We start from the raw sequence: 12,396 nt of genomic DNA, 5'->3' as shown, positions 1-12,396 counted from the left end.
CGATTATTCGCAAATGGAAGAAACACAAAATAACTGTCAGTCTCCCTCGGTCTGGGGCTCCATGCAAGATCTCACTTCGTAGAGTTTCAATGATCATGAGAACGGTGAGGAATCAGCCCAGAACTACACCGGAGGATCTTGTTAATGATCTCAAGGCACCTGGGACCATAGTCACCAAGAAAACAATTGGTAACTCAACTTGCCGTGTTTGGAGGAGGAGGAATGACCCCAAGAACACCATCCCCACCGTCAAACATGGAGGTGGAAACCTTTGGAGAGGATCTGCAAAGAGGAGTGGGACAAAATCCCTCCTGAGATGTGTGCAAACCTGGTGGCCAACTACAAGAAACGTCTGACCTCTGTGATTGCCAACAAGGGTTTTGCCACCAAGTACTAAGTCGAAGGGGTCAAATACTTATTTCTCTCATTAACATGCAAATCAATTTATAACTTTTTTGAAATGCGTTTTTCTGGATTTTTTTGTTGTTATTCTGTCTCACTGTTAAAATACACCTACCATTAAAATTATAGACTGATTATTTCTTTATCAGTGGGCAAACGTACAAAATCAGCAGGGGATCAAATACTTTTTTCCCTCACTGTATATATATATATATTATGTTGAATTAATATTTCTATTGATTATATGTTTTATATATTTTCAGTTTAATTTAAGCAGATGTAAATTTATTTTACAGAGTACTAGATTAGGAGTGTATTTGAAGTATTTGAGATCTGCAAATATATGTTTTAACTGAGTGTAATCAACTGGAATCATTACAAGGCCTTGTTGCAATGTCTTAATGCCCCATAATGTTTAAAATTATATTAATTAAAATAGTTTGAATTTGTTTTTGAATACAATAATTTGTTGTTGAAAAACAGCTGCAGCTATATTCCCCATTGATACAAATAACAATCAAAACTACATACATTATTATATTGTGTTTTTTATTTGCTATTAAAACTTTCTGTGTACTTAACAAATTATTAACCAGCATACATTTCAATGGCGATGTTCAATAATTCCAGCAGAGACTAAGTATCAGTGAGAAAGTGGAGGAGTAAAAGACTTGTACTGTATACCAGTTGTACACCAGGGACAAGTTTCTGGAAGCCTTGTTGAAAGTAACTTATCTTACTTATATACAGAACAGGTCAGAAATAAATACACTCAGCATCCATCTAAGCTTAGAAATCTAGTTTGGCACAAACCCACGGTTTCTGTTTAACAGTATTATCTCTTAGTGGGAGATTAATGTAACAGCAATGCAACAATAAGCAAGCATTAAATATAGTGCAAGCATTGACCAATGATCAAATATGAATATATACAAGCATATTCAATACGATCAGCAAATATCATATGCAAGAATCAAAAATGAAGAACAAGCATACATCAAACTGAAACCTAATATCAGGGATTGGCATTTAGGGTTTGGTCATTAAGAGGCAGTGGACCATATTCATAAACCTTTTACCATCTGACACCTTTTTTACCTGATAGGGAGAACAAACAAAGTGGAGAAGTCTCACACACTTCTTTCAGGGTGTGAAAAGAAAAATTGTCTATCAATATCTATCAATCTATCTATCTACTGTATACAGTAGAGTAACATTAAATGTTCAAGTTGCGTCCTGATGTCTAGTTTGGGCTAGCACTCTGATACACAGAAGAGCTTATTTACACCGTTTGGGGCTGGTTGTCTTTCACTCGTGTTAGCTGATAGGGCCAGGAGATCTGTTGTTTCTTCTGGTGAAATTGCTTCCATGGATGTTCGCACGTCCAGGGGGCTGCAGGCACAGAAAGGGAAGGCCCTGAGCCAGGGGTGAACCAGCAGTTTTCTCACCACTGTGGGAGGACCGTAGACTAGGTCGAGCTGGTCGGAGTAACCAGGGTCTCTCCCTGCCAAAGCCTCTGCTCCTTTTCCAGTTACCCCTGCATGGAGACCCCTCTCTACCGGAGTGCCTTAGGTTAAGAGAGCAACAAGAAAGATTAATTTACCCAAAATATGACTGGAGGAAAAAAGAGTTGGTGTTGGTATGGATGGAGATGACTTTTGTTAAGCGTTTTGCAGTGACATCTCATTTCAACCCACACCATGCCAATTGTGTGCCACTTTGAGATTAGCCTCAATATTTGTATTGACCCTCATCTTGTTTGCACTCAATCCACAATCATCTGCAATTAAAAAAGAAGACAGATATTCCTGAATGAAAGGACCACAGAGAGCTTAGTAGATGGGCGTCCCATTACCTGAAACAGTGTTGTCTAAGAGAAATGCCAGGACTCCCACGAGGAACACGGGCATGGTCAGCAAAGACTGGATTAACACATCAATACTAGAGACACCTGGACAGACAAATCAGTTTGCATCTGTGTTTAATATGACCCAAAAATTACATCATCTGAATTGTGCATTATCTATTTTTCAATCTAATAAACAAAAAAATAAGTTATTACTATGGATTGTATCAAACATTCCCATTTGTTAAGCCTGTATGGGCTCAACTTGGTAAAATCCAGACACATAGTCAATGCTCACCCTTACTACAGGCTTAATGCCATTTTATAAAACCCAGTTATCTTATTATTATTTATTTAAGTCTTATCAAGGTTCAGTGAAAGTGACTGATTAGTGATCTATAACTCAGATGGAATGAAAACCAGAAGGCAAAATTAAATTACCTGTTGCAATCATGCCAGGATTCCTGTTGAACCAGTGTGGCGAAAGCAGGGCCATGAACACAGTGAAGCCAATATTGAAGATGTTACGCCCTGAGTCCATGTGAGTGTATTGGAAGTAGGTTATGCCAGTGGCCACAGCTATAGCATAGGTCACACTGAGAACTCCACCTGAAAATAAGATAATTGCTAATATACAACGCTGTCATAACATTTTAGACAGGTAATATTGTTGCAGCGTGATAATGTTGCAACCTCACAAAGTTGAACACAAATTTACATTGTCCAAGAGTGATTTCACATAAGTAGAAAGTTGTGACAACTTAGTCATGGTGTTTAGGAAAATTTCTGAATAATATGTAATAATACAGATTTGTGAGATGTATACCTATATGCCAAATGGAGAAAAATGGGATTTGTAGAAGGGATTTGTAGAAGCTCAAGATCATGAACTGCACTGACTGACATATTTCAGACTGTCATTATGGATATTATTTTTGCTGAGCCAAACACGGTGTCCTGCAAAGAATATTGACCAGATGGGTAACAAGCTATGTTTGTAAGGCTGGTCAACTGGTAATGAAGGATTCAGCAATGGAATGCTAAAGGTTCAAAGACGCAATTACACAATTGTGCAGGATATTTTTCACACAACTTGGTAAAATGGTTGGGGCTGATGAGGTTCAGCAGGGACCCAAAAAGAGGGAAAAGCACTGACAGCACCCTGCAGGATATACTAAGTACTCCTGCTGCTATGTTTGACAGCAACTAAACTGAAATGTCCTGTAACTATTATGTCGTATGTACAGTGAGGGAAAAAAAGTGTTTGATCCCCTGCTGATTTTGTAAGTTTGCCCACTGACAAAGAAAAGATCAGTCTATAATTTTAATGGTAGGTGTATTTTAACAGTGAGACAGAATAACAACAAAATAATCCAGAAAAACGCATTTCAAAAAAGTTATAAATTGATTTGCATGTTAATGAAGGAAATAAGTATTTGACCCCTTCGACTTAGTACTTGGTGGCAAAACCCTTGTTGGCAATCACAGAGGTCAGATGTTTCTTGTAGTTGGCCACCAGGTTTGCACACATCTCAGGAGGGATTTTGTCCCACTCCTCTTTGCAGATCCTCTCCAAGTCATTAAGGTTTCAAGGCTGACGTTTGGCAAATAGAACCTTCAGCTCCCTCCACAGATTTTCTATGGGATTAAGGTCTGGAGACTGGCTAGGCCACTCCAGGACCTTAATGTGCTTCTTCTTGAGCCATTCCTTTGTTGCTGTGTGTTTTGGGTCATTGTCATGCTGGAATACCCATCCACGACCCATTTTCAATGTCCTGGCTGAGGGAAGGAGGTTCTCACCCAAGATTTGACGGTACATGGCCCCGTCCATCGTCCCTTTGATGTGGTGCAGTTGTCCTGTTCCCTTAGCAAAAAAACACCCCCAAAGCATAATGTTTCCACCTCCATGTTTGACGGTGGGGATGGTGTTCTTGGGGTCATTCCTCCTCCTCCAAACACGGCGAGTTGAGTTTTTTGAGATTTTGGTCTCATCTGACCACAACATTTTCACCCAGTTCTCCTCTGAATCATTCAGATGTTCATTGGCAAACTTCAGACGGGCCTGTACATGTGCTGTCTTGAGCAGGGGGACCTTTGGGGCGCTGCAGGATTTCAGTCCTTCACAGCGTAGTGTGTTACCAATTGTTTTCTTGGTGACTATGTTCCCAGCTGCCTTGAGATCATTAACAAGATCCTCCCGTGTAGTTCTGGGCTGATTCCTCACTGTTCTCATGATCATTGAAACTCCACGAGGTGAGATCTTGCATGGAGCCCCAGAACGAGGGAGACTGACAGTTATTTTGTGTTTCTTCCATTTGCGAATAATCGCACCAACTGTTGTCACCTTCTCACCAAGCTGCTTGGAGATGGTCTTGTAGCCCATTCCAGCCTTGTGTAGGTCTACAATCTTGTCCCTGACATCCTTGGACAGCTCTTTGGTCTTGGCCATGGTGGAGAGTTTGGAATCTGATTAATTGATTGCTTCTGGCTCCCAGGTGTCTTTTATACAGGTAACGAGCTGAGATTAGGAGCACTCCCTTTAAGAGAGTGCTCCTAATCTCAGCTCATTACCTGTAAAAAAGACACCTGGGAGACAGAAATCTTGCTGATTGATACGGGATCAAATACTTATTTCACTCATTAACATGCAAATCAATTTATAACTTTTTTGAAATGCGTTTTTCTGGATTTTTTTGTTGTTATTCTGTCTCTCACTGTTAAAATACACCTACCATTAAAATTATAGACTGATCTTTTCTTTGTCAGTGGGCAAACATACAAAATCAGCAGGGGATCAAATACTTTTTTCCCCCAGTGTATGTATATCAGCCTTGGAAATCAGCCATGCCTAAATTTGCCCATCTACAATATAATGTCTCTGTGGCAGCATTTTGGCCACAGTGATGTCTATGAAGTGGTAGTCCACAGTTTACACTACACCCCCATACTCTGAATTCAACTGGAATCTTTACAGTTTGCAATCTTAACAGATATTTTTTATCATTTAATGAATATTTAGATAATAAATTAAACAGTGTAAATGGTAGCATTTGACAACAGCTGTGTATATATGTTTGTATGTGTGCACAGCATTGTCAACGGGGGTGCAGGAGGCTGCGGATTGATGCAAAGCTATTGAGCGGGTATACAGTTTAATACTGTTTAACATACATAATACAAGTAATGAGTATATTACGTAAACTGGTGTGCATTTCCCATGAGCTACATTTTGGTCTCATTAGACTGTAAGACTTGAGGATGCAATACTGTTTAGAAAACTCCATATGTTTTATTGCTGATTGCCCTCAATAGAGACCTTTTCCTGGAAACCCTTATAAAAAGCCTATTGGCATGGAGGTGTCATCTGATGGTACATTTTGGAGTCTTGGTTTCCCCAAGATGCAACCAATTTGTGTAAATTTCGAACTATGCTCCTTGCATTCTTTGCCTCCTAAAACATCTGCCTCTGTGCATGGGGGAAAGATGCACTTGCAATTACTGGGCATGTTTACCACTGTTCCAGTGGTATCTTAATTTTTTTGTGTATTTATTTGTAACCACACCCTGACATGAAGGATGATAACCCTTTGTCTTGTTTCTTCTGAGAGTCCATTGGCTTTCCCTACGGTGATGGAAGACAAATGGATTGTACATGTGTGTTACCTTTTAATACCCCAGTGAAACAGGAAGCCATGGGCTTTATATTTATATATTTGAGAATGTGTTTATATTACAATGTATTCAAGAAATATACATTAGGGGTGTTTGAGGGCAGTGAGACTCAACATATACACTAAAGCTTTGTACTTATTATACAAGAAAAAAAAAAAAAACATTATTCCATTGAAAGAGCAGTAGATACCATGAACAGCCAAAGGAATGGTAGCCAGCATCTGGGTAAGTTTGGGGGACACTCCCAGGAATAAACAAAGCACTGCAGAGAGCTGAATGGTTTGTCTGGAGCCACACTGCAAAGAAAGCATAGAAGGTCAATTGCATACAGACAGTATGAATTGGCCAGAGGCAGTACGACTGTAGTACTCAGTGTTCAAGTTAAAATGAAACAATGACTCAGGGGGGCCTTCTGCAGTGCTGCATTTCCCTGATAAGATGCTATCTAATTGTACAAATCTTTTAAATTACATTGCAAAGCAAGGCCAGCCACAATCAAAATCCCAATCTACTTGATTACAAAAAAAAAACTTCTTGCATTGCAGCACATGTACAGTCATTATTCTAATTTATCTGGTATGCTGTTTTAAATGCACAGGGACCAGATACTTTTTCTAATTCTGTGAAAAAAAAAAGAAAAACTTAAATTAAATACAGTTAATTATTACTCAAGCCACTCCTAAAGCATGTGAAATCCCCCCAGGTCCCCAACTACTTTACCTAGTTTACTGAAATAAACACAAAACAAAGGAAGAAGGGACTGATAATCTTTTAATTAATATTAATTATTCTGGGCCAAAAATCACTCTCATTTCCATTTCCCCTTTGTAACACATTTCCACATTCACCAGCTGGCAGCTCATGACACTGCATAAAAATAACCTTTACACGGCTGCAATGACTAGACCGTGAGTCATAATTCTCACGTTTGTCACATAGTCTCTACGTTTTCTGATGAACCTTATCACCTTAACTTGGAATCCCTCTTGTTGTTGTTTCTTAAATTAATCAATACAATAATAATTATTATATATGTGTCTGTTTTTAACTGTTGTAGATATCCAGATTGTCTGTACAAGGTTTAATATTATAACATTGTATTATGTTTAGGACTTAAAAGCTCAACATACTGTGTACACTACAATGGCATTACTTGCTACACAAAAATTATAGAGTGTCTACCCAATAAAGGTTTCAGGGTATGAAAAACTTAGGGAGACAACAATAGTGGCACACACTGGTTATATATAGACCACTTCTAATTATGTTCTATTTCATTGCAAAAACTAAAAACATGCCTTTTATCAAAGCTTATTATGTTTATAATAATATATTTGAACAATTATTTTGGCACATATACACGTGTCTCCTTTATAATCCAAATTGTATATTCTGTCTCTGTAATGAAGGTTACAGGGTTTTATATATATACAATGCTGTATATATATTAATGCTGCGCTGGTTGGTGTGGTATGGATCAGCCCCCAACTGCTCTGTACCTCCCCAAACCATGGGGGAGGGTAATTACCGTGACTGGCTCCCCTCCTCGATAAAACAGAGAGCGATCCGCTTCCTGGTGTGGAGAGGCAGGAGAAGAGCCAGGGAGTAGGAGCAGAGTGTGTTGTTTGTGATTGAGAGACTTTTGTATATGATTACGACTTGGATTATGGATCACAGACTTTATATGGCTGCTGTTTGTTTTGTTTGTGATTTTGATTAGTTGTATTGTAGATCAGGGACCTGTTTATGTATGTTTAGATTAGGCTTGAGAGGACCTAGGGTTTTGTTTGCCTGGCTCAGTACTCTCTTTTAAGATCCTAATTTATTTAGAACTTATAACACACCTTGGATAAGGTTTCTAGCAGGGTACCATGAAAATGGTACCATAAAATGTTCCTGTCAGGACAACTGAGATCTGTCTCCATTGTCTGTTTATGACTAACTAAAAACCTGAAGACTCAGTACCACTCATTAACAACCATAGATGTTTAACTACAGCGCAGCAAGTTTTGTATTTTAATAAGAATAACATTGGGCCAATCACAATTCAATGTCCTGCAAAGAAAACATTGTTACCGTCACTGTCAGTGTGGCTGGAAAGCAGATTTTTTCCAACAGCACTCTATGCCATACAAATCCTGCAAAACATTTATTCTGCTGCACGAAAAACATATTGACTTAACTGTTGCATGTACAGTACAGATCAGTATCACACTTACTAAAAAGTAAAAGGAAACCCCAAGCTTATTTACAAGTTGTCTTTGCTTCCAGTTGTGAGCACATTGTACCTGGTTCAGCCCTAGGGCACAAGCATTGGGTACGCTGGTGCTTGTACCTCCAATACTGCCCAGCATGCCAGCGATGAGGCTACCCAGCCCCTCAGAGCACAGGCCCCGGTTGCAGGCTCCTGGTGGGGGTGGGGGAGCCTCCAGGAGTCGGGCAGTCACCATGTAGCAGCCCTGGGAGCTGATGGCCGCCGAGAGAGCTGCTGCAATACCGGCCGTCAGACAGCGAGAGGTCAAGAGAGGGAAGCCTCCCTCTGCTGCAAGACACACAGAGAGCTCTCATGTCACAGACACACAGCAGTCAATGTGTGCATCCAGCATGCAAGAAAGCAGGCCACCTGCATTCATATAAACCTATTAATATAATATTGTGGGACTCAATTTTATTTTTAAAATAGTGTGTACATTGTGGGTTCAGATTTTGCATTTCTGGAACATGATATGATACTGATACATCCATCAGTTTTCAGTTACCACTTCATACCCAGAACAAGGCAGGGTACACTCTGGATGGGATGTACAAACAAACACACCACACGCCAATGAAGTTAAGCGACATATCTTTGGGGAAACCAAAACAGCCAGTGAAAAAAACACATGGCCACAGGGAGAACACGGAAATGTGGGAGGGAAGTGTTGTTGTTGATAAATTAAATGTATTCGGGCATTCAAATTACAGTTGGGAATGGCTAATGTTTTGTTATTATTGCGGTCTGCTGGAGGACAGTACAGCTGCATCAGTAGAGGGCACTGCAGGTAAAAGTAACACAGCGACTGCTTAAAACAGGGGTGGGGAGCATACGGACCCTAAGGCTGTTTGCTCTGGCCCTAGAGTCCATTTGAAAAAATAATTTCTGTGACATACACTTAACACTAGAAGCGCCGAGCTGCGTTTTAACTGCATAAACACAAAAATAAATAAGTTATAAACACATTTACCTAGAATAATTTATCTACAGTGAGGGAAAAAAGTATTTGATCCCATGCTGATTTTGTACGTTTGCCCACTGAAAAAGAAATGATCAGTCTAAAATTGTAATGGTAGGTTTATTTTAACAGTGAGAGACAGAATAACAACAACAAAATCCAGAAAAACGCATTTCAAAAAAGTTATAAATTGATTTGCATGTTAATGAGGGAAATAAGTATTTGATCCCCTATCAGTAAGCAAGATTTCTGTCTCCCAGGTGTCTTTTATACAGGTAACGAGCTGAGATTAGGAGCACTCTCTTAAAGGGAGTGCTCCTAATCTCAGCTCGTTACCTGTATAAAAGACATCTGTCCACAGAAGCAATCAATCAATCAGATTCCAAACTCTCCACCATGGCCAAGACCAAAGAGCTGTCCAAGGATGTCAGGGACAAGATTGTAGACCTACACAAGGCTGGAATGGGCTACAAGACCATTGCCAAGCAGCTTGGTGAGAAGGTGACAACAGTTGGTGCAATTATTCGCAAATGGAAGAAACACAAAAAAACTGTCAGTCTCCCTCGGTCTGGGGCTCCATGCAAGATCTCACCTCGTGGAGTTTCAATGATCATGAGAACGGTGAGGAATCAGCCCAGAACTACACGGGAGGATCTTGTTAATGATCTCAAGGCAGCTGGGACCATAGTCACCAAGAAAACAATTGGTAACTCAACTCGCTGTGTTTGGAGGAGGAGGAATGACCCCAAGAACACCATCCCCACCGTCAAACATGGAGGTGGAAACATTATGCTTTGGCGGTGTTTTTCTGCTAAGGGGACAGGACAACTGCACCGCATCAAAGGGACGATGGAGGGGGCCATGTACCGTCAAATCTTGGGTGAGAACCTCCTTCCCTCAGCCAGGGCATTGAAAATGGGTTGTGGATGGGTATTCCAGCATGACAATGACCCAAAACACACAGCCAAGGCAACAAAGGAGTGGCTCAAGAAGAAGCACATTAAGGTCCTGGAGTGGCCTAGCCAGTCTCCAGACCTTAATCCCATAGAAAATCTGTGGAGGGAGCTGAAGGTTCGAGTTGCCAAACGTCAGCCTCGAAACCTTAATGACTTGGAGAGGATCTGCAAAGAGGAGTGGGACAAAATCCCTCCTGAGATGTGTGCAAACCTGGTGGCCAACTACAAGAAACGTCTGACCTCTGTGATTGACAACAAGGGTTTTGCCACCAAGTACTAAGTCGAAGGGGTCAAATACTTATTTCCCTCATTAACATGCAAATCAATTTATAACTTTTTTCTTTATACTTTTTTTATAGCGTTTTTCTGGATTTTTTTTGTTATTCTGTCTCTCACTGTTAAAATACACCTACCATTAAAATTATAGACTGATCATTTCTTTGTCAGTGGGCAAACGTACAAAATCAGCAGGGGATCAAATACATTTTTCCCTCACTGTAAGAGTTTAAATTAATAATATAATAACATATTTTCAGAGACTGTAGACTTGCTTATCGTGAAAGTACCAAAAGTATCATGGAAAGTAATCTTGTGATCACAGTGCAGATGGAACAATGGTTTAGATTAGAATATATTTTTAGAAATGTCCTTTAACTTCAAGAAGAAGAAAAAGTGTTCCAATTTGGCGCCATTAGCAAAAATACAAGGGAAGGAACCCTGCTAACACACAGCGTTGCCACAATATTATAGCAACGTAATTGCGGCCCACCCTGAAATGAGACTTAGAAGAAGGTCAGATTCACCCAGCTTGCCACTCATTAGTGAGCAAATATACACAGGATCTTACAGCAGGCTTTGAGAATGAAGTGAGGCATCTTAAGTCTGTGTATAATGTCACATTTTCAGACTGCCAGTCTCCTCTCGACTTGCTGAATTCAATCTACAGGATGCAGTTTCATAGCATTTTTGGAGAAGTGTGTGTTGCAGTGCGCATCTTCTGCACTCTACCTGTCCCTGTTTCTGGTGCAGAAAGGGCTTTCAGCAAGTTGAAGCTTGTCAAGAAATCTCAGGTCTACCCAAACTCGAGAGATTTAATAGCCTTGCCCAACTTTCAATTAAACGCCAGCTAAGCAGACAGCTGGACTTCAAAGATATCATAAGTGACCAACAAAAAGGTCTGACAATGGGATTTTGGTTCATCCTACGTGAAGTGATGTGAAAGGTCATCAAAGGTTAAAGATCAATCAAACCGTTATACATATAATAATGATTTGTATAATTTTCAGTTATTTAAATGTTCATTATTGATTGAAATTTGTTTTAGTGTTTGCTATCTATTTCTTTTTATATTTAATGTTATATTTGTGTATTTTGCTTTTGCCAATGTTCAGTAAAAAACTTTATTTGCATTTATGTATGTTATCTGTTTTGTAATTTTGTAATAAACCCATATTAAGTTACATGTGGGCCTCCATGCTCATATATTGTACAGTATATGATATGGGCGGTGGGGGCCCACATCAGTTTTTTTAGGGGGCCCCGAATCCTCTAGCTACGGCCCTGCATACATACATACATACATACATACATACATAGGAAATGTAGTTAGTAGCTTGCAGCATGTCCATGAACATTTGGACAGTAATGCTGCACTTTAATGCTGGGTGTACCAGCCTTACACAGAAACAATATGCCCCCACATATGTCCTCCATATGAGCATATGTAACCATGAGTGCATTCACCTATCATAGAGCCATAGAACATACACATATACACTACCGGTCAAAAGTTTTAGAACACACCCATTATTCCAGTTTTTATTGAAATTTAAGCAGTTCAATCAAGTCCAGTGAATAACCTGAAATGCTACAAAGTGGTAAACTGCCAGAGGTTAAAAAAAAAAAGTTTAGTTTACCAAAAACTGAAAAATAATGTAAATTTCAGAGTTATTTACTGTGTTACTACACCCTCTTAAGCATTATTTGGCAGTGTTTGTGCAGCTCCTGTGCATAGAGGTTACACTGTATTCCTACAATGCGCACATCGTTTGAAAGCGTATTCTCTCGGCTACCAGTGTGTTTAATTCTCAAACACATCACATTCACACTTTCCGTGTCGCCGTCATTCGGAGTCCGGGGGTAAACGCACAGTCTGCACCATTGGGGGTCACTACGGAAGCTGAGAAGTGCAAAAGCAAATCAAACTCATTAACAGGACGTTGCAGCAACCACAGAAGAGAAAGGGCTGGTTACATTTGAAACACGTCAGCAGCGTTCAGAAAAAGGCGTTGAGAGAGGAGAGAGAGGG

The 12,396-nt window shown here is 39.9% G+C and overlaps 1 protein-coding gene across 1 annotated transcript in view; it reads right to left on the bottom strand.

Moving 5' to 3' along the window:
• Positions 1–941: 941 nt before the first annotated feature.
• The window catches only part of slc23a3 (solute carrier family 23 member 3), a 51,975-nt gene continuing 40,520 nt past the window's right edge, over positions 942–12,396 (bottom strand). The window contains exons 8-12 of the mRNA XM_066688307.1: positions 8,209–8,462; positions 6,111–6,216; positions 2,690–2,857; positions 2,258–2,353; positions 942–1,969 (exon numbers count right to left, since the gene is read on the bottom strand). Of these exons, the coding sequence (XP_066544404.1) occupies positions 1,656–1,969; positions 2,258–2,353; positions 2,690–2,857; positions 6,111–6,216; positions 8,209–8,462 (938 nt within the window). The 3' untranslated portion in view covers positions 942–1,655. The remainder of the gene's footprint in view (positions 1,970–2,257; positions 2,354–2,689; positions 2,858–6,110; positions 6,217–8,208; positions 8,463–12,396) is intronic.

Source organism: Amia ocellicauda, chromosome 16, assembly GCF_036373705.1.
Source record: "Amia ocellicauda isolate fAmiCal2 chromosome 16, fAmiCal2.hap1, whole genome shotgun sequence".
NCBI lineage: Eukaryota > Metazoa > Chordata > Actinopteri > Amiiformes > Amiidae > Amia > Amia ocellicauda.
This window is presented reverse-complemented; position numbering and strand designations above follow the sequence as displayed.